Raw genomic sequence first — 21,146 nt, 5'->3', positions numbered from 1 at the left:
TAAAGGCAAGATAAGATCAAATCAGTGATAGAGTTTCATCAAACAGGACGCTGGTGCCAATTTTTATGCACACGGCTTCACAGGTTTCCTCAAAGTTCGGTTTTGAATCAATAATTGTTCCAAGATATTTATAAGACTGAACACATTACCCCGTCTGACCCTTAATGGACTTGACCTCGTGTGCATGAGTGCGTTTTCTGACATCAACGATCACGTCTTTTGTCTTGGATGAGTTTAATTGAAGACGAGACTCATCACACCATTTAACAAAATCATCAAGGACCGGGCCGGGACCCGTCTCATTATTCTGGAGAAACTAACAATAACAGAGTCATTTACACGCGTTGTAATGGTTCAGTTTTCATACCTGCTGTGATACATATTTGTGTACAGGAAAATAATAACTGTCCTCAGTCTGCGTGCTCTGTTCTTTGCTGTCTGCTGTCACCTGTTGCTACCTGTTGCTACAAGTCTCTCTTCCTGTACCTGCAAGTGCGCCTTATTGAGGCTTTATTGTGCCAGAGTGATTTCAATATTTTATGTAATGTGATTTTAATGTCTCTGCTGCTGCTCAGCATGTTTTAATTAGTGACAAATAACACAGCACAGTGTTGTCTTTAGGGTTGTGCAGTGTGATAACATATATCTGGTGATGAAATCAAAACCTCTGTTGTTTATTTTTTTGACCTTGCAGCAGTATTTTCCGTCATTTTAATGCAATTTTGCAATCTTACAACACGCGGATGCAGGTGAGAACATGAATACCAGCATGAAAGGAGTTGCTAACGCTGTAGCGCGGATGTCATTTGCTCTTGCATGACCCAGTAAGCTGTCCTGTGTAAATTATGCCGCACACCGTCCTCCACAAGGGGCTCAAACAGCACAAATCTCTCCCGTTGCTTATGTAAGAACCATGTGATGCAGTATGGCGAGAGTTTACGGACTGTCAGGTGCTCAAAATAAATCCCAGAGTTAAACTGTTTAAACTTGAAAATACAATGTTTGGGTTTTGTATTTTATATAGCAATATTTTATGTAATCATTTGCTTATATACAGTAAAGTAACAACCTTAGAATGTGGACATCATATAAACTTTAATAAACAGAATTTACTGTGTGATATATATCATTATCGGCATATGAGATTCTGGTCATATCCCAGAGGGAATACTTAATCCGCATGAAACGTTTACCTCCTGGATATTATGGCTAAAATAATTCTGAATTACAATTTACTTATTGTGTTTTGTCTCCATTCTGGCAAATGACAACTGTAAAAAAAGTTTCTAACTCTAACTATGCAAAAGCACAAACACCAGGTGTTATATTAATTACCATGTTATCACAGGGGTAATCCATTTTATTGCTTGCAGGTCTCATATATTGTGCTTCTTTGCCTTGTGCTTTAAATTGAAAAGGAACTATAATAGTATCTTGTAAAATGCTCTTCATTATGTCATTTTACGACTGCTTTACATGCTCAGAAATAATTAATAATCACAAAAACACTTTCATACCACAGCTTAGCTTTGCATTGGGTGCTAATAGCCAAGTAATAAAAAGTTAGCAAAATTCAGTGCAGGTACACGGTTGCATGCAGCAAATCATATTCATAAGCTACAATCAGTAAACATTTGGCTTTAAGTATTATATATATAAGAAAACTATGAGAACTGTTCTATTAGGTTCATTAGCAAATTAAATAATTAAGTATTATCTTAGCGTGGATGACAAGGTAAATATGATGTTAGATTAATGGACAAATTTGCAACATCCCTCATCCAAGAGCAGCAGATCCTCCAGCGCTCTAATAAATTAAAAACAATCATAGAGCAGTTGTGGCTGTGACTCATTTTAGTTCAGAACAGAATCCATTAAATGAGGCTCTCTTTATTATCTTCAGTGAATTATATTGCTTCAATTATCAGTAGCATATGCACTTCAAAGAGACTTCCAGTTTAAAGGAGAGGAAGAAGGAAAAAAAAGAAACAAAATTCTACCAGATGACAAAGTCTCGAGGTGTAGAGTGACATTAAATCAGCAACTTATGTCAGAACAATCTAAACCACACACACAATCTTCAAACAATCCAAGGGCTCTGGTGCCGACGTGAACCTTCAAAAAGGTGCAGGAGACAAAAGACTGACATGTGGATAAAAGGAATAAGAGGAGTCTGACAGACCTCTTATTGAGAAAAAGAGGTTGGGAGTTTAAAGAGAACACGAGGAAAAAAAAACTACAAAAAAAACTTGTTTAATGAGGCTCCCTGCTAATCCAACAAGAGCTTATGGAATATCTGCACTGCAGATGAGACTTTGCACATTATAATATTTTTGAATACCTTTCTTTTCTCATCCTAAAGGGCAAAAGATACACAACCTGGAGCTGAGCACATGCTCAACACCCGATGTAAAGAAAATTACTGCACTACGCTAGCTGAAAGACACACGTGGTCAGGTTGTGCTTGAAAAAGACATCTTTCAAGAGCAGCTTGGGAGCGTGTCACAGGTCAGGAGCTGAAGACGTATCAGATTAAGAGTTATTGTGTTTTCCTAACAACACAATCTCTTTGTAAAAGGAACCAGCCGATTGTCACTTTGATAACAAATTAAAATAATACAACAATCCTTTCAGGATCAGCTAATTACTAGCGTAACGACTTTGCTTAATTAAAGCCACAGATGAAGCTCGAGCATCCTCCTCCCTGTTCAAATGATTAACTGCACATAAATGTGCTAATAATAAATTACAGTTTGTCATCTACTCTACGCTTAAGAATCTGAAGTCGTTAGATGTGGTCGCCTTTAAAGGATGCACTTTGCGAATATAAATTCGGGCGTGTTAAAATTTGAAGCCGCTGCACTTGTTCTGCATGAAACTGGTGTTCATTAGACGACAAAAAATGCCTCTTAACAGGGAATATGTGGGTGTAAATATGTCTACGGGAGTTAAATATTGAAGCAGCAGAAGGAGGAGTCAGGTCTCATTAGGAAAACAGATCAAAAACGAGGTAACGTCTCAGAAGAAGTGACGCTCATCTCTGTGATAACACCACCCAAAGGTGACAGAATTCATTAAAAAGGGCTCGGATCTATTAGACCTACTGCTGTTAGATGGGTCTTTTTTTTATTCCTTGTGTCTTACTGGCTCCTTGTTTGTCTCAATATCAATTTTATCCATCATGTAACTAGTTAAATACATATCTGCATAAAAATAAGTAAATATCTGTAGGTAGGGTTTCCATTTGTCTTTAGTATTTGGTTGCACGCAGATGAGCAGATGATTCACTGAAATGCAGTTGTAAAGATTTGGTTTTTCATTAGATCTTTCGTAAACGCTGATTGGCAGGTGGAACAGGAAATTTGGACCACTTTGGACTAGATATCCGCTGGCTACAGGAAGCCCTGAAAAATTCCCCCCAGTCATGCCACAAAATCATAATCAATATCAATCAAGAGTCATCAGCCCTGAATGTAAATAACACCCTCATCTGACCAAAATCCAATTTTCCAAACATCTGCGGTTTGCAAGATGAAACAGTCAAATGCAGCCTCAGAAGGCTGTCCACTAACATCCTTGCAAAGTCGGGATTATGCTTTCTGAGTCCACAAGTCTGCTCAGGTCCCAATGACATAAACTTCGTCATCAGGCTGCAAGAGTGAAGGTCAGCGCAGATGTCCACATGCCTGTCTGTTATTTGTGACCGTGCAGCCTCGTCTGCCGCAGATTTACATTACAATCCATCAACTATGCATCTGCTCCAGGCAGTGGACTTCAAAGAAGTCGAACAGGAATAACTGCTCGGCTATTCATGCCCATGTTTGTAATATAATTGAGGGCAAATGCTGGAAGGTGGGTGTTCCTGATACTTGGCTGATCACGCTTTACTGGAGCGAGCTAGCCAAGCTAGCTGCCTCTCAGTAACTTTGTCCATATACAGCAGGCTGATTAATCACTGCAATGATCACATTCTCCTACATTTTTAACTGCCATGTCTGGATTTGTGCTTAAAGCAATTTCATCCACTAACATTAGAGGAGTTGAATAAATGTTATTTGTTTGGCTGATGCCTGCTCTGGTAAAGCAATAGAACCATCATTCAGTGACATCACCCTCCGTCCTGGGTCTTGACTCTGGGTTTTAAGCATTCTGTTTAATTCTTAGTTCTCTTATTACTTTGATTTATCTTATATTTTGCTATTTAGTCTTAAGTTTTTAGCTTAGTTCCAGCTTGTATTTCATTATTTTCATCCTCAGTGTCTCCCTTCATCTCTTTGTCCTGTGTTAAGTTCACTTGTGTTCAGTCCCTCTACTTATTTCACATTTTACTTTTGTTTACTTTAATTCCTTTCAACTAACTGTTTCGTTTCTGAAACACATCCATGTAAATCTTGTAAAAAAAAAAAGATATAAAAAACATTTGTTTTACTATCCATATATTGTTTTTCTGTCATCTTTTTCATCTCACGCTCTCTCTCTGTGGTTCCTCCCTGATGCTGATTGGCTGCAGAGGCTCACCTGGAGATGGAGGAGGAGGAGCATGGCTTCTCTCTTACATCAGCACCAGTCTGTCTCCTCAGTTACTTTTAGCAGTTTTGTTTATTATCAGGCATAAGCTGAAAGTTTGCAGTTATAAACAGTCTAGTTTTAATTAGTTAAGTTCTATTATCAGTAATATTAGGTTAGAAGCGAATATGTTTAGTTTAAGGCCCTCTTCCTATTTGTTTCAAGAAATATCAAGTCTTATTTATGTTAGTAAGTAATTATTATGAAAAGCTCTACAACCAACAGCAAAGTGGTAGCATGTAATATTCCACTTATTTAGGAACTGGAACATATTTGGGGGTTTGTCCGGGCTTAATTTCTACCCAAACCTCAAAAACAATAATCTCTGATCCTTCTAGGGATTGCTCAACAAAATAGTGTAACTTTCTGTTCTATCTTTTAGTCTTTTTAAATCTGATGCATTTGTAATGATAAAAAGTAATGATCATAAAACATTGTGACTGATCAGCTCAGTGTTGGCAGCACAGTGCTTTCAATGCTATTTCCAGATCCAAGAAAGCACATAAGACATCCTACATTTAAAGCCTTTATTCATGGGCAAAGTTTTTATACTCCTGCTAGGCCAGAGTTCATATAACCTCAGCGATGCAAATTATCGAATCTGACTGACATATTACCTCGAGTTACACTCCAAGAATTCTCCAGCCGTCTGCAGCAAAGATCTCACTGGCAAAAATCAGCCATGAAAATCACAATAAATAATAAAAAAAGAAAAGATCCTGCCAAAATACTCTGTTGTTTCTGGCTTGTCGAACATCTGAACTCATTTCACAGTAATGAGGTCGGCAACATTATTTCCAATCAGCATAACTCAGCTGTACTTATTTTTAAACACTACCATATTCCCGTTCCTAGAATTGAGTCTGACAAAAATGAGTGAAGCAGCAGATTGGCGGTGAATACGTGGGAGTTGTAGTATGGCTGTGCTTTGACAGGTAACCTGCACCAGAGAGGAGAAAAAAATGAGGAAAAAAACCTCAAAGGAATTCAAATACTTCCTTCCAGTAAGCTATAATTGTGTGCTTTTGTTAATTCACTCTTCATAATTCCCTCATTACAACTCTTGAATGGTGGTGATTAAACTTAAGAAATTCTTTCAACAGGCGTCTCTTTGAAATGAGTATCAATTAAGTCCTTTATTATCGGCTATTCTTTCTAACAATGACAATTCACTGCACAACAGTGACTGAAAAAGGCTTTCCTTTAAAATAAGTGACTATACGTGCAAATAAGACGACCTCCGTATAAGATGAAAATGAGCATATGGAGCTTTTTCTTTTCTTTTTTTTTTTTGACTCTGAGATTATTACATGCTATACTTGGTGATGTTCCAAACCTCAATAATGTTGCTTTGACAAGTTGATCAAATAGCTGGCAGGTCATTAAAATTAACTTTGATTCTGTGGCACTTTATCATCTACACAAGTAAAACAATTAATACATCATTTTAAATCCTGAGGTACCCAGCGACTGGGAATTACACATGAATATTCAGCTAAAATTCATGAGCTAAAGTGCTCGACAGAGTGAAACATCTTTATGCGAGAAACTTCCCTGAGAATACTATTTCCTCTTCTGGAATGATTCCTGTTGCGTTTCAGCCAAAAAAATTCGGAGCCTAGAGAGGAAAACAACATTACCGCTTTCTTGGCAAATGTGACAGGTTAGAAGCAAGTTGACATTCAATCTGTTTCCCCGTCATAACCAGCATCTTTGTTCACAACTGAGTTAAGGAAGAAGAAGAAGAGAAAAAAAAGAAAGAAAAGAAGGACATATGCCTGTAATTACTGTAACCGCAGGCAAAAGATCATCGCCAACCAATATCCTTTCAGGGAGTCATGAAAGAAAACACTTCAATGTGAGACGCCAAGGAAAAAGAGAGGAGGTCTTTCTCATAGCGCAGGCGGTTAATTGATTTTGCCTATTATGAAGTAAGCAACATAAATATCCTCCTCTTTAAACCGACTACTGAGACGTGCTCAAGCAGGGCTTCAAATAATGCTACGACGTTTAATTTGGGGCACTTCTTTAACAAACTACTGTAAAAAAACGATGTTATTTGGAGGTGTGTGTGAGTGTGTGCATGTGTTGTAGTCAATATTGTTTCTCCATCTGATGCAATTACCATGTATAGAGGAGTTTTTTTGAAATTTGCCTGCCTTGCCCCCCCGAGAGCCCTAAAACTCGCAGAGGAGCCGAGTCAGGCTTTATCAAGTCCTTATCAGCGATTAGAGCAGCAACCCCTGCTGAATGATCATTTATTAGATCTCCTCACCGTTTAAGGTTCAGGGCACAATGATCTTAATTACTGCTATAATGGGTGTATAAGCAAAAGCCCAGTGTAGTTCCGCAGTGTCAGTGGCAGCTAAATAAAGGGCCATTTTCCCCTGCTCCCAGCTCTTAAAAGGCACGTTTGAAGCGGTGGTGTGATGAAAGGCTTCAAATGAAGGGCAGGGGGGGGGGAGAAAAAAAAGAACAATAACAAATTGACATCTCTTTTTTGGAGAATTATACCACGGGGGAAGGCATTCTCCCATCCTTAATCACTATAAAATGGTTTAACATGACATGCAGAGGCTGGCAAATGATCAAATCCTGACAGGAGGACAAATTGCAAACAAAATGAGAGATCAAGTTTATTAGAGCGCCGCCTCTGGGAAATGAAAATCTTTAATTCTCTTTTTACATTGACATTTATTTGGCTGGCGTGAACAGTGATGTTCACACACAGACACACCACTACGGATGCACCTACTACTGTAACTGCTCCACTGCAATGATAGCACAGTCAATGACATTTATCATGTTTGCCTTTGTAGCTGACACCTGAAACACATTGTCTTTCATCCAGCCGGCATTCATCATGTATTTTATATAAAGTTCACGGGGGCGCACGGCTGTGTGTTCATGCAGGAGCAATGAGGGAACCAGGCAGGAATTATCCATCACTTCCAGCACAATGGATGGATTCGTGTTGGTTTTTAAATGTCGGGACTCTCTTTAAAGAGTTCCTTTTAAATTCTCATGAAAGGAAAATTCACTTCGAGGAATTTGACTTTGATAATGAAAATTCAAATGAGCCTTTTCGATTAAAATATATGCTTTTAATTAAGCCCGTGCAGTAACGCTGTATTATCGCTTATTAAGTGGAATCATTTTGGGGTAATACTGACACATCACACTGTTAATTTATGAAGTTGTGTGATTAAATTAACAAGAAGAAAATGTTTGAATCTTTGTTGTGGAAGGTTTAAATGAATGCGAAACAGCATATATCAAAGCTGCCGCTGTCCACCCATCAGTCCAGCCATCCTCTTAACCGCTTTTCCAATTCAGGGTCACAGGGAAGATGGAGACCATCATAGTGCAAGAAACTGGGTACACTTTAAACCATTCAAATATATTCTAAAGAGCTTGGAAAGAAAAGCGTCTGGACTTCTTTATGTTGCTTGAAGACGTTTCACCTCTCATCCGAGAAGCTTCTTAAGTTCTAGGGTCAAATGGTGGAAAGTCCCAGATTTAAGTCCTAGGGGAGTGTCATGAACCCCATTTTGATCCTCTACCCAATCACACGAGCCAAGGTGTGAAAATGAGTGTAGGTCACAATCAGCCAAGGTTTCGGGTGAGCTCATTGTGAAACCTAGCCCCACCCTATCATGTGATTTCCTGAGATTTCCTGAACAGGGGGTTCATGACCCCCTTTTGGGGACACTCCCATAGGGCTTAAATCTGGGACTCTCCACCATTTGACCCTAGAACTTAAGAAGCTTCTCGGATGAGAGGTGAAACGTCTTCAAGCAACTTAAAGAAGTCCAGACGCTTTTCTTTCCGAGCTCTTGACTGAGAACCTTCCCAGATACATTCAAATATATTGTACAACAAAGAGCCACAGGATCAGATGCAAATAAATTTGATTTGCATATTAAAATCACACCTCATCTTGTACTTTTTGTTTCTTGTATTATGCTGGTGTGTTGTAGATTTTCTTTATTCCAGTTTGGATTCAGGTATCAAACAACCTTTTTAAGATTAGGCAAAAAACTTTCTTTTTCAATAAAAAAGGACCCTGAATCCTTCCTTAGTTACGCTGCAATTGGGCTACGCTGCTGGCTTCCTACGATGCACTTAGTGTTTCTTTTTCCTCACCATGTGTTTATGCACCACTCTGCATTTAACCATTACTCATTACTACCCTCTGGCATCCTGTCTCCCTCCCCTCACCCCCGATGGTTGTGGCAGATGTCTGCCCCTCCCTGAGCCTGGTTCTGCTGGAGGTTTCTTCCTCTTAAAAGGGGAGTTTCTTCTTCCCACTGTCACCAAATGTAACCTGACTGTTGTGGTTTTCAGTGTTATATTGTATGGCCTTTACCTTATAATATAAAGTGTTTCGAGGCAACTGTTGTGATTCGGTGCTATATAAATAAAATTGAATTGAATAATTATGATGTGCGTCTTCTTCTCAGTTTGTTAGCAGCAATTATGTTTTCTTATTATTACTATTATTTTTATTGGCCATTGAACTAAGTTAATTCAAGGAATGGCATGATGTGCTGACCGTAATGCAATCCCATTATCATTTAGCCAGAAACATCCCAAAAAGTTGATTACTTTTCATCAATTATTTAAAATTCCATACACACCAGCTGCATCAGCACATCTTTTATACACCTAAAACTTTCCTATAATTTCAAAACTTCTATATTAACAAGCATATTTTATTTAAGCTGTCAAACTGTGTCTGTTCTTTGAATTGTTGCGGTAACAGACTCATAAATGACTAAACTTGTAATAAGAAGTCCACTAGGTTTACAAGAAACGGTGGATCGATTCCAATCCGCACAGTCTTATCGCCACAGGCTAAAGATGGATAAAGGTCGGCAGCATCAGTGAGGGGGCAAATTTCTCCAGCTGACTGGACAGGTCGCACCCCCAGGCGTATGGCTGCGCTGAGCGGGGGGATTTCCCCTCATGGCCGAGAGGTTTGCTGGACAAGGATTTAGGGTGAAATATCGCGTTTGTTTATTATTTTTATCATTGTTTATGCATCAGAAGTTGTTCAATAAACCATATTTTTCAGCCACAGTGAAGTTAAGAAGAAAAACCACTTGTTCTTGATTGACGGATCACTACATCTCTGCATCTTTACCCGACTTTTTGCAAACTGCGTCACAATTATTGTAAAATCCCATACATATCAGCAGCATACTTGATAATAACAACACCTTTTGTTTTGTTTTTGTGCATACATTTGGCATAGTGCCATTACAGGCACACTGGGACGTAAGAATATTGACATATAAAAATATTGTGTATTATATTTCGGTTAATATTCATTTAACTACTCAATAATTTTTTTTAAAAAAAACCATAAAAAACATTTTTAACCCAGAAAAATGGTTAAAAAATGACATTTTATAACCTAAAAGTTTGTTCATTCATTTACAATTATTCTTACATTTACTTAATGCAAAGTCAGTCTTCTTTGAGCTCTTATTTTGGTCTCCGTCTGAAGGAGCACCATCAGGTAACTGTTAATGGACAGGTAGCTTAGTGAGAATTTATTCCAGTGCTATCACTGAAAACTAAAAAAAACCCCACAAAAAATGCTGAGAATGAACCAAACTTAAACTACAGCTTTCCACAACGGTACAGTATAGTTGTGAAAAACTGCACAGTCAATTAAATATTCTGTGAGCTCATCACTTTAAGTGTACACGTTTACGTTAAACATAGCTGATTTATGCACTGTTAACACAAAAATATTCATTACAGCTGCTTTATTCTTTATCAAACCATCATAGTCTTTTGAGAATCTGGACAAAAAGGCAGCATGGTTTATAGATGGAAATAAAGGCACCAGTAAATTAAACCGAACGTCAGCTTATAAATACTCTTTCCAGCAGGATGAAATTGAGAACGCTGGACACATGTGAGGACACTGTCCTGCAGCGCTAACAGTCTTGCTGTTGCACTGCCTCTCCGCAGTCCCCAGCGATGAGTGATATGATGGAGTCTTTACCTGAGGCTATCTCTCCCCATGCACGACTAGTCGGAACTGAACTGCAAGGGCAATGAGGAGAGATGCCCCGTGGCTCCAAACAAAGGCAAAGGCTTCCAGCAGTAATCGGAAACTATCGTCTCTCCTCACGCTGCTTAAACCTGCAACCCCTGCTCAGTTATGATGACACTGCCATTTAATGTCCTGTTAACAAATATGCCCTGTATCAAAGGAAACTGGATTGATTTGAGGGGCAGCTCTGTCAACCGCTCCCCAAGGTCACTCTGCCAGCGTTTTGCAAAAAAAAGGAAAGAAAAATAGGGCAGGATGTAAGAGTTGAAGCATTAAAAATTGCTGAGGACTGGCCTGGAGTCTGTCCAAGACAAAGTTAGCAGTACTTCACAAATCAATGCCTGCTCTCTGCATCCCCCACGCTTCTTTTATGCTCTGAAATGACAGAATGTAGTGCAAGCATTCTTTTTTTGAAACATCTGGTGTCAATATTGGAGCTTAACTTCAAAGAAATTACTGATAGCATTCTGCTCCCTTCAGTCAGAGATCTAGCATCTATTTAAGGCTGTGTTCTGCAGCTTCGAGATATGAGGTTTAAGTGAAGGGTAAAGATGTCCAAAAGGGGCCAAAGATGGGATGGCTTCGAGTGGAAAATGTGTGTAGATAAGCAGACAAAAAAAGAACCCTGAAAAGAAAAATGGCATACCGACAGTTGCGACGGTGTCGTCCTTGCCCTGGGTGAAGACCACCACTCGCTGCCTCTTCGTGTTCTCCTTGGGGAGGTTTTGGGTTTTCTTTGCAATCTCTGCGATGTCATCTGTCTGTGAAAAACACCAGACCACCGGGTGAGAATGTGTTGAGTCGAGCGAATGCAACATGAGGAGCAATTTCTGAAGAGTTAATCAAAGATCACGCGTGTGACTGAGAGAGGTCAGATTTTTCCAATCCAGGCAGACAGATCAAAGTGATAATGAAACCAGATGGGCTGTGAACCCATTTTGAAACAGATCAATAGGGACGCTCAATGAGGCTTCCACGCACTTACTGGAGAATTGCGAAAATATTAGAATGTCGTATTCCCTAAGTGAGATGAAAATAAGCGTGTTAAGATATGCTGTTGTCAGATAAAGCTACTTCTGCAAGCTGAAGGGATAGGTGGTGCGTGTACTGTATCATTCTCTTCCTGAAACAGGCCATCTCTCCTCAGCATCTGCACTGAATGGATATTCTCGCCTGGAGACGACAGAACTCTCCAGAGTGCTTGCCTTTGATCATGAGAGGGATAAAAAAACCCACACCTGTCAGTGCTACTTTATTATTAACTCATCATGATGTACTATGAGCAGGTAGAACGTCTTTATCGCCGTCTCGCAGTGGGGTGGACTGCTTTTCTGTAATACAGCACACTGAGGAGCTAGCATTAGGGATACTAGATGCCTCTAGCATCTGTATCAAAGCGAACGCTTGAGCACCTTCAGGGGTGAGCAAATACTGTGATTATGGGAGTAATCAGAAAGATAGGCTCCAGCCCAGTACCACCAGGCTCACTGGCTCACTCAAACCAATGAGCTTTTTACACCTTTAAATGCTTCCCAAACGCCCTTTAATCAGGCTTGAGAGGTCCAGGGAGACCCAGGGCTGAGGAAAAATGGGTGTAACACTCTAAGTAAGTGCTAATGGTGAGGTTAATACAGAGGCCGTTAGCAGACGACGGCGAAAAAAAAGAGCAATTTGTCACTGTGACTGGATGTAACCACAAGCACTCCTCCAGACACTGAATGCAAAACCACACAAGGCTTCGGCACATTGTCACCCTTGGGTTTTATGTTCACTGACATAAAAAAAAAGGGGCTCCACTCAGCTTTTAGGAGCTAAAATGTTCTAAAGGCCAGAGGTGGTAGGGCACACAATAACACAAACACAAGTTTACAAAAAAAAGGAAGAAAAGAAGTGCCACATGGCTCTGATGGCTGATTCAACAGGTGCTCTTCAGTAAAATGATATTTTAAGTTTACTTTTCAAGCAGTTCAGCAGGAAAAGAAACCTCACACGACTCTTCATTAGGATCTGACAAAGACGCAAACAGTCAGCCAACACCCATAGAAATAAAAGAAAATATCCAATCCATGTTGAAATAGTACAAGGACACAAAAAAATCACAATAAGTGCTTTGCAAAATAAATAAATTAGTGCTTTACACTTTATTAGTGCTGGTTTTATCCCAGAAAAAGCCACCAAATCATCAAGAACTGCCTCAGGAAGGGCGTCCGGCACATCTGCAGATCCAATACATGCAGAGCTACCTGTGTGAATGTGTGAATAATGGAGCAGCTGAAAGTAGCTTTAGTATCAACAAAAGTAAATCTGAAAGGTAAATAAGTTGTGTGCTACATACATAAAATAGTAAAAAGGGTGTAAATTTTTTCTGTAAAGAGTTTTGTTTTACAAGGTGTTTCATTCCTAAGCTTATCACACTAAATGTGTCAAATGGAAACCCAGCATATCCAACTTTATCACATCGGAAGCTATCGTTAAAGCTACGCTAAAGTGAACTAAATAAAACATCACCAAGTGCTAGTGTTTAAGTTTTCAAAGTATCTTCCAACTACTAGTCAGAAAATAAACTACCAAAAAAAATTAAAAATGCAGAAAATCTACCTTGTTGTTCAGACTTGAAAGCTTACTGGCCTGCAGTGTTACAATCCACAGTGTTTCTTGTTGAAGGAGGTTTTTTCAGTCTATCACCAGCTCCCATATAGATAACTATCACTTCTAGAGTGAGCACTTTTATAGCAAAGCCACAAAGAGGGGGGTCAAGGGTGCGATCAGCTTCTTTAAACTCGCCCAGTAGCAGTGATGACGAACACGCCAGTCACTGCAGCTCAAGTTTGTGTCTTTTGGAAACAAACCAACAGATGACTAAAAGACAAGACAGGAAGCTGTGAGTCTCGCTACTGGTCCACTTTCGGACACGTGATTTAGAAATAATTTTCTAATTGAATGTTTACTTCCCTACATATTTTGAGATTTCATCCTTGCTCGCTTTAGTATAAAAAACTTTTGACATGCTACAATTGGATCTCCTGGGTTAGCCTTTACACGTACAAGCACACTTAACTTAACTTCCTCCTTTCTGCCAGGCAGAAACACTTACCTGACAAGCTCCCGGGGCAAAACGATACAGAAAAATAACGTTCAGCGCGAGTGCAGACAAATGACTTGACAAATGATATGGTCAATTTGGTTTACTACTGACAAATGGCAATATTTACAATTGTGAGGCAATTGATCAGACATAAATCAACAAACCGTGAAATATGAAAGCTCTACAAGGGTGTTAAATTGTGTTTCTGTGTTGAAGCCAGTGAGAAACTGATCGTTTCCACTGCATGCTGCTTGAGAAACACTGCGAGGGAGAGATTCAATTAGAGCTGTGATGCTGAGTTCTTTGAGCATTTAAAGGAAACAGATCACAATCAGGCGACTGTGTTCAGATCTGCTGATTGCTGTTTTGGAGAGGAAAGCTTTTTATCTTGTGTTTAAGCTGAAGAAGGGCTGCTGTCATTTTTGTTAGTCATCCATAATGTGATGATAACAGTGTTTCGGGATACACTCAAAGTACATCATGCGGCGCTTTAGGGTCATAGAATCCAATTATAGTTCCCTCAAAAGTGCCGACCTTCCCCAATTAACCGGGACTTTTACTGAACTTCAATCGACCTCAGTGGCCTTCATATGTTTCGTTTCAGACAGCAAGTCTAACTTTTTGTCTTCTTTTGAGTCGGCAAATGTTAAAGAACAAATGTTTTTGGCTATAAGACTAAAATAAAAAACTACAAATGATAGAATATAATAATAAAATAATTGTAAGGTAAAAATGATTGTTTGAATATTGATGTTTTCAAGAAAACCTACTCTGCTTTGAACACAAGCCAACTTTATTTTACTTTTTAAAGCAATTCAAACCATTAGAATATGGTTAACAGGTGGTTTTCTATGGCATCAGAGGCTGCCACTGAACTATGAATCGAACAAATGCCTTCTGCTGCTAAAGGCAATCGGATAAGGCTGAAAGCTCTTCAAAATTTCTGGTAAGTGGATCTTGTAAGACTTGTAAGACTTTTTTAATCTAATTACTTGTGGAAGCTTATAAATGAGTCTTAAAAGTAATTTATTTAATTAATATATGACATTTTAAATTATGGAGACCAGAAAAACCTAAAAAAGTAAATAAATAAATACAGTAAGTAGTTTAAAAAAAAATGTGTTATTAATATCCCAAAATCCATCAAAATATATGATAAAAAAAAACCTTTCTAAAAATAATAATTAAAAAAAGCATAACTATCATGGTATTAAATATATAAAACGAGACTTAAATTATATTTCCGTACTTTAATACAATATTTGTTCATAACCTATATGCATAGTTTGAATAACGAGTAAGTATAAATGTAAAAACAAAAAATAATAAGATTATTAATTGTTTTTTTTTATTAGCACTTAGTTTAGTTTTTTTTTTATAATAGAGTAGAGTAGCCATTTATTGTCATTGTACATTTACAAGGAAACTGTGAAAATTTTGGAGTTTTTCGAAATTTTTTGGGCCGTTTTTGACCTCTATACATTATGTAAAGATGACAAAACATATCCATATGAACTCATACAGGTGTACTGTGTATTTGCAAAAAAACAAATTTCCTCCGCTAACACTGCCGTAACAATTAATCCCCCATCTCCGGGTTGAATCAAAGTTTTACAGGCTAAAACTGTGCATATTCATATTTTTGAGGACTTGCCAGGGTATGACTGGTCTACGGGAGCCAGCCTGTACCAGTAAAGTTTAAAACGGTCACCAGAAAGTGACGAGAGGAGAAAAAAAAAGCGGTGAAGAAAACATCTTTGAACCACAGCCATCTAGAAATGCGCCAAGTACAGTACACACCACCGATGTTATCTGAGAAATCACATTCATCCAATGCAATTTCGCAGAGTGTTCTGCCAAATCAGGTTGACACGGAAAATGTCAAAGAATTGTAACTACTAGGAGAGTCTTCACTTTGCCCTTTGTGGGGTTTTTTTTCCATGTGAGGCCCCTCCATTACTAACACCTCCCCAATTCCACCACCCCCCTACAGCACCACCACCTCCGCCTTCATCCCTTCTCCTCTCTTAAACCTGTCACTGCCATCAGGATTGCATTTCTATTCCAGTCACGTTGATCACACCGTTAGTGATTCTGGATGACAATTACTCACACAGAGCAGAGACATATTCAAGGCAGCGCTACCTCTGAAAGAGAGAAGGCACTTAAAATACCTGAGCCCATGTGAAGGGAAGAAAAAAAAAGCCTCGCATATCGGCTATTTGTGTTTTGATTTTTGCATTTAAATAGCAATGGAAGGAATATGCAAAAACACGAGGAAAAAATAGACTAAGGGAACGTTCACTTTACACTTAAGAGGCAGCCCCACGTTAAAACACACTGTGCTTTCTGTAATCTTCATTTCCATAATCCAAAATCACAGGTGGCTGTAATTTGGTTATTAAAAGACGACGGTGCGCGCTCAGTGTAGTGTAATGCTATGGCAGTGAAGAGGAGACATACAGTATGCGATCCCTGAGTGCAATGAAGATAATGAGGAGGCTTTTTAACCAGGCAACCTGATGAGCCCCACGCCTGCAGAGAAAAGCTTGAAACCATGCCCAACTTCTCAGCTTCCCAAGAGGCTTTTCAAAATTCAATAAATAACATCTGTAGGCGATGTTGGGTGCAGACCTAGCAGAGTGCGTCATAACAGAGAGCTGGCTGAACAAAGAAACCATGACGACTGCCAGGTTTCCATAGCAACTGCTGCAAGGCCTGGAGAGTATAATAGCACATCAATCACTGTCCAAAAAGAACTTCATTATCAGCAAAAATAAACCTTTAGGATCTTTTTAGTGTGCAATTGCTGGTCAACTCACCTCAAAGCCCAGCTCTTTGGCAAACGTGGCCGCCTCCTGGAAAAGATAAGACACAGACAAATGAGCAGTTAATTACAGAGTCACAAACAGAGCACAGTGTCGCACACCAGACGTGAAGTAAAGACATCTCGCTTCCCTCCGCTCCTCGCATGTCTGGCCATTTTCACTTGAGAATAAGTAACCTGAGTTAGTGTTGTTCTGCCAACTCCTGATTTAATAGGCGTGCAGCCCACCCATTTAAACTACAGCCTGACATCATCTCATCTTACCAGAGCAGCGTGAGATAACACCCCATCAGCCTCCAGCCTTGAAACCACCACTGAAACCATGAATATGTGCTAGTGTGTGGGAATCCCCAACACTGCAGGCATTCAGCGCCCACTTTATGTTGCTTTAGTCTCCTAACAGGTGCACTTAAACGTTTATGCAGGCTGTAGCGAGTTAATCGCGAAAACCGCTCACTGACGCCGTTTCATATTTTAATGTAGTCTCCCAGTGGTCGCAGGTACAAGCTGGTGTTAGTAAAAAAAAATCTAAAAATAATACACTTATAGCATTACAGGGCTCACAGAAACTATGTACATTTAAAGTTTACTTCTATAACAAAGTATATTTAACAGCTAAATACACTGTAAAAAAAAACATTTTAATGCATTCTCTGTAAAATTACAAATCTAAAAATATATTTAAATTTAATACACAAAACAATTAAAACCAATGGAAAAATATATACGGGAACAACTTCAAAGTAAAACCTTTTAAGTATCTAAATAATGTTTTATATTATATAAAAGAGATAAACCACCAACTGAATGCCAACCGAACCATATCTGAAATGGGCATCGGCTGGAAAATGAAAATATACATTAAAAAACCCCCAAAAAAATTAACCAATAAATGATGCATTTAAATACACTCAGAAAAGCAGTACTAACTACTGCTATAATTGATTCGTCATATTGTGCAGTCGTTAATGTAAAAAAACAATGAAGCTGTCTTCCAAGAACATGAACATTATCTGCAGTGTGGTAAGCTGTGATGTACAACATGTGAGTAATAAATAGGCCGTGTTACGATCCTCTAACTGATGACAGAAGCCGTTGCCTGTCAGCTCCGAACGATGTCACAAATTGTGACAGACAACCTCCTGCACTAAATTCACTTCTGACCCCAGACAGGATAATAAGTTGATGCTATGATTCTAAATAATCCAATTATCTGCAGGAGGAGGGTGTGTATGGGAGGGGGTGTGGTGTTTGTGTGACCTTGGGGAGAGGTTGACAACCTGGTCCTCAAACAGAAGGGGAGGAGATGACATGGAACAATAAGGTTACTGGTCCCTGGAGGAAAGCCTCATGGCTCCCTGGCTTGGATCAACATCACAGCACCAGCAATATGTCAATTCATCACCCCACCCTGCGCCCCTCACACACACAGGCTAGACAATTAGCTGCTGTAGTCGAGAAGCAGTTCTGTAATCAGCAGAAGGTAGTGTTCTCTTTTAACCTCTCTTTGCCTTTTCAATCTATCGAGGGCTTGGGTCTCACATTTATTTTCCTTTATTTACAACCACATATTGACTTTTCTCCTCAGGAACGCTCCATCACCAACTAGCACGAGGCAACGCGCAGGGACAAGAGCAGCCTGGAAAAATGTCTTGTCAAAACAGCAATATTTCATATCAAAGCATTTAAGAGACACACGAGTGAAGGCTGGAATAACTATAGTGCTGCCGAGCAGTGCATGGCTCTGCCTCTCTCTCTCTCTCTCTAGTTAGCAGCTATAATATTTGTGAGAAAAGCCTATCGAGAGAGTGTGGGTGTAAGAAGAACAGATAATTGAAGCAATGTCTATGAGCCACATGTGTACAGTGTAATCCCTTTTAGGAATTTATTAATTTCTAGTTGTTATGAATGCCAGCATCAAAAATATGTTGCGCTGTAAAGCTCGGCTAAAACTAATATACTGCTATGATAAATATTGCATGGCGGTAAATATGCAATTACCGAGACTACCCATACAGCCAATAAAACTGGAGCGATGGGCAATTAAAGCCACTGTTCCTTAAGGAGCTTATAGCGTTAATATTCAAAAATCTTATGTTTCAGGCTGCGCGTGTTGACATGTGCTGTTTTGGGATGTTGTGGTAGACGGTTTTTAAAATGACGGCCCATGTGCTTCTACAGCTGTTGCAGCAATGACAAGTGCTTGGAGTGACATCTGGGCGAAATCCTCTCGTGCTCAAAAGAAAGGAGGGGGAAAAGAAAAGGCATCTCGTTTGTTCGGAGATTGCTGTGATTGCACGCTCGCCTTTCATGATCTCCTTCGAGTCCGATTCCAAAAAAGAGAGACAGAGAGAGAGGACTCTTGCAGATCTCAGGGCTTGCATGTTCTCCTCCTTCTCCTCTTCGGGCAAACAAGGTAAAAGATAACAAAGCAGGCAGAGTGCATGAGCCCTCTGCAGCCATAGTTAGTATAAAGCTATCAGAATGTGTGAGATGTTGCTGCTGTCAGAGGCTTAAACAGTCAAAGGGATATTTTTAGAGAGCTTAAGCTAATAATCCAGAGCCCCGTCGGGGGGGTGGCGGGAGTCTACAATTTCTTTGCCAAGCAAAATGAAAGAGGAAATACACACTTCATGCAAAGGGCAGTTTTCAAAGTTTAACACTTTGTTTTTTATGACACTGTAAGTGACAGGAGCCTAGCGGGCCTTAAACAGTCAGAGCAGAAGCTGTATGTTGCATATTTTCTGTGAAGTTATTTATATCGTATAGACATTTTTCCCCCTCCCTCCTTTTAATGAAGTTAAACTGCTGATTTTGCATTCAATCTGAGAAACCTGCAGTCAACTGCAATTTCTTTTGTCGCCTGGGGGAAGTGAACAAGCTATGAACATATGACTACAAACAATCTTGTTAGCAAAAAAGTAAGTTATTTACATAGCCCATAGGCAGAGGACAATTTCCAGTATTTGGAATCATATATCGGCCACAAGAATGTAATCCTCTGCTTTTAGCTCAGTTTTGGCCTCTACCAGCTTATTGTAGAAATGTCTGGCTCTTGGGATGCTACATTAATTTAATGAAATAGTTGCTGTAAATAGGCTCTGGTGTTATTTTTTTCAGTTGTGGAGCAACGTGTAAAACGTGTAGGTTTGGGTAGATGGTTGGGGAACAAAGATAATAAGTGGAAAAAAAAGTGCTGAAGGAAACTGCAAAGTTGAATAATAATTTTCCATTTGTTCACCATTATGAATGAAACCTAAGACTTTATTCTTTCTTTATTCCATTAGAGTTTCCTGATCAATTTTACCTTTTAGGGGAAAAAAAGAGGCCTACACAAGCTTTCAGAATCACCACAGTCATCTTTTTTTCTCTGAATAGAACAAAAAAAACTTTTATAAGTGTATTTTTTTTTTTTTTGAAAATTTTTATTTATTTAAAGTTCCTTTTAGTAATGTACACGTCAATAAAAAACCTGGGGGCAAAACAAATTCCACTCTGTAATTTCCCTCCTCCAGTTTATGGATCAAATATGGAATTAATCACGTTTTCTGTATTTGTGTGCGAATGTAACTGATACATATTTCTCTTTTTCTACTCAGTCCATATCTTAATATAAATGTTGTATACAGTATGGTTTATGATCATCCTGATGAAGGCCAAGTTTGTTCACTCACCAAACACTTTATTATGCACACCTTAACAATACCGCATCAATTTTTCAGATGAACTGGTGCTAAAAAGATGCTCTGAGATTTTGGTCAGTATTGACATGGTAGCAACACACAGTTGCTGCAGATCCACGATGCCAATCTCTTATTTCACCACAACCAAGAGGTGCTCTATTAGATTGATATCCAGTGAATGTGGAGGCCACTTGAGTATAAAGAACTTATCATCTTCAAGAAATCAGTTTGAGATGATCTGAGCTTTGTGACATGGAAGCAGCCATCAGTAGGTGGATACACTGTGTTCATACAGATGGACATGGTCAGCAACATACTCTTTAAACTGTGCCTACTTTGTACCAATGGGTTCTAACTGAACCAAGTAAACATCCCCTACATCTTTACACCACCATCTACCTAAACTGTTGATACAAGCCATCCTTTAATGTTGTTTATACCAATTTCTGACCCTACCAACTCAAACTGGGGCTTGTCAGACCAAGCAATGTTACTATTTGCAAATAATTCCCTGTTCCCAGCAAATACGAGATAAACCCATCGTAGTCTTCTTCTGCTTTAGCCCATCAGCTTCAAGGATTGACATGAGATGCTCAGAGATGCTCTCCTGCATGCCCTGGCTGTAACAAGTATTTGCTTGAGTTGCTGTTGCCTTCTTATCAGCTCACTGCATGTGTGGATATTTTTCTTTGATCATCATAAAGACATTTTCACCCAAAGAACTTTTGCTCCCTGGATATTTTCTCTTTTTCAGATGATTCTCTTTAAGAATGGATGTGTGGAAAAATTGATTTGCATTAACCAGCAGTTGTAACTAATAAAGTGGTAGTTAAGCGTGTATACTACAGGTGTTGCTAGACCTCATAATGAATTTGATTCCAAAAGATTGGACAATTTGGAACCGGTTCTCAATTC

The 21,146-nt window shown here is 39.1% G+C and overlaps 1 protein-coding gene across 5 annotated transcripts in view; it reads right to left on the bottom strand.

Moving 5' to 3' along the window:
* The window catches only part of LOC120737932 (adenosine kinase-like), a 126,562-nt gene that overhangs the window by 2,441 nt on the left and 102,975 nt on the right, over positions 1-21,146 (bottom strand). For 4 of the 5 annotated variants that reach the window (XM_040038874.1, XM_040038877.1, XM_040038873.1 and 1 more), the window contains 2 exons: positions 16,544-16,579; positions 11,283-11,397 (listed from right to left, as the gene is read on the bottom strand). In XM_040038874.1, the coding sequence (XP_039894808.1) occupies positions 11,283-11,397; positions 16,544-16,579 (151 nt within the window). Of the gene's footprint in view, positions 1-434; positions 11,012-11,282; positions 11,398-16,543; positions 16,580-21,146 lie in introns of those variants that run through there. The other variant, XM_040038876.1, reaches the window with a different exon arrangement.

Source organism: Simochromis diagramma, unplaced genomic scaffold, assembly GCF_900408965.1.
Source record: "Simochromis diagramma unplaced genomic scaffold, fSimDia1.1 OVJJ01000402.1, whole genome shotgun sequence".
Taxonomy (NCBI): domain Eukaryota; kingdom Metazoa; phylum Chordata; class Actinopteri; order Cichliformes; family Cichlidae; genus Simochromis; species Simochromis diagramma.
The sequence above is the reverse complement of the archived record's forward strand: the minus strand, read 5'-3'. Positions and strand labels throughout refer to the sequence as shown.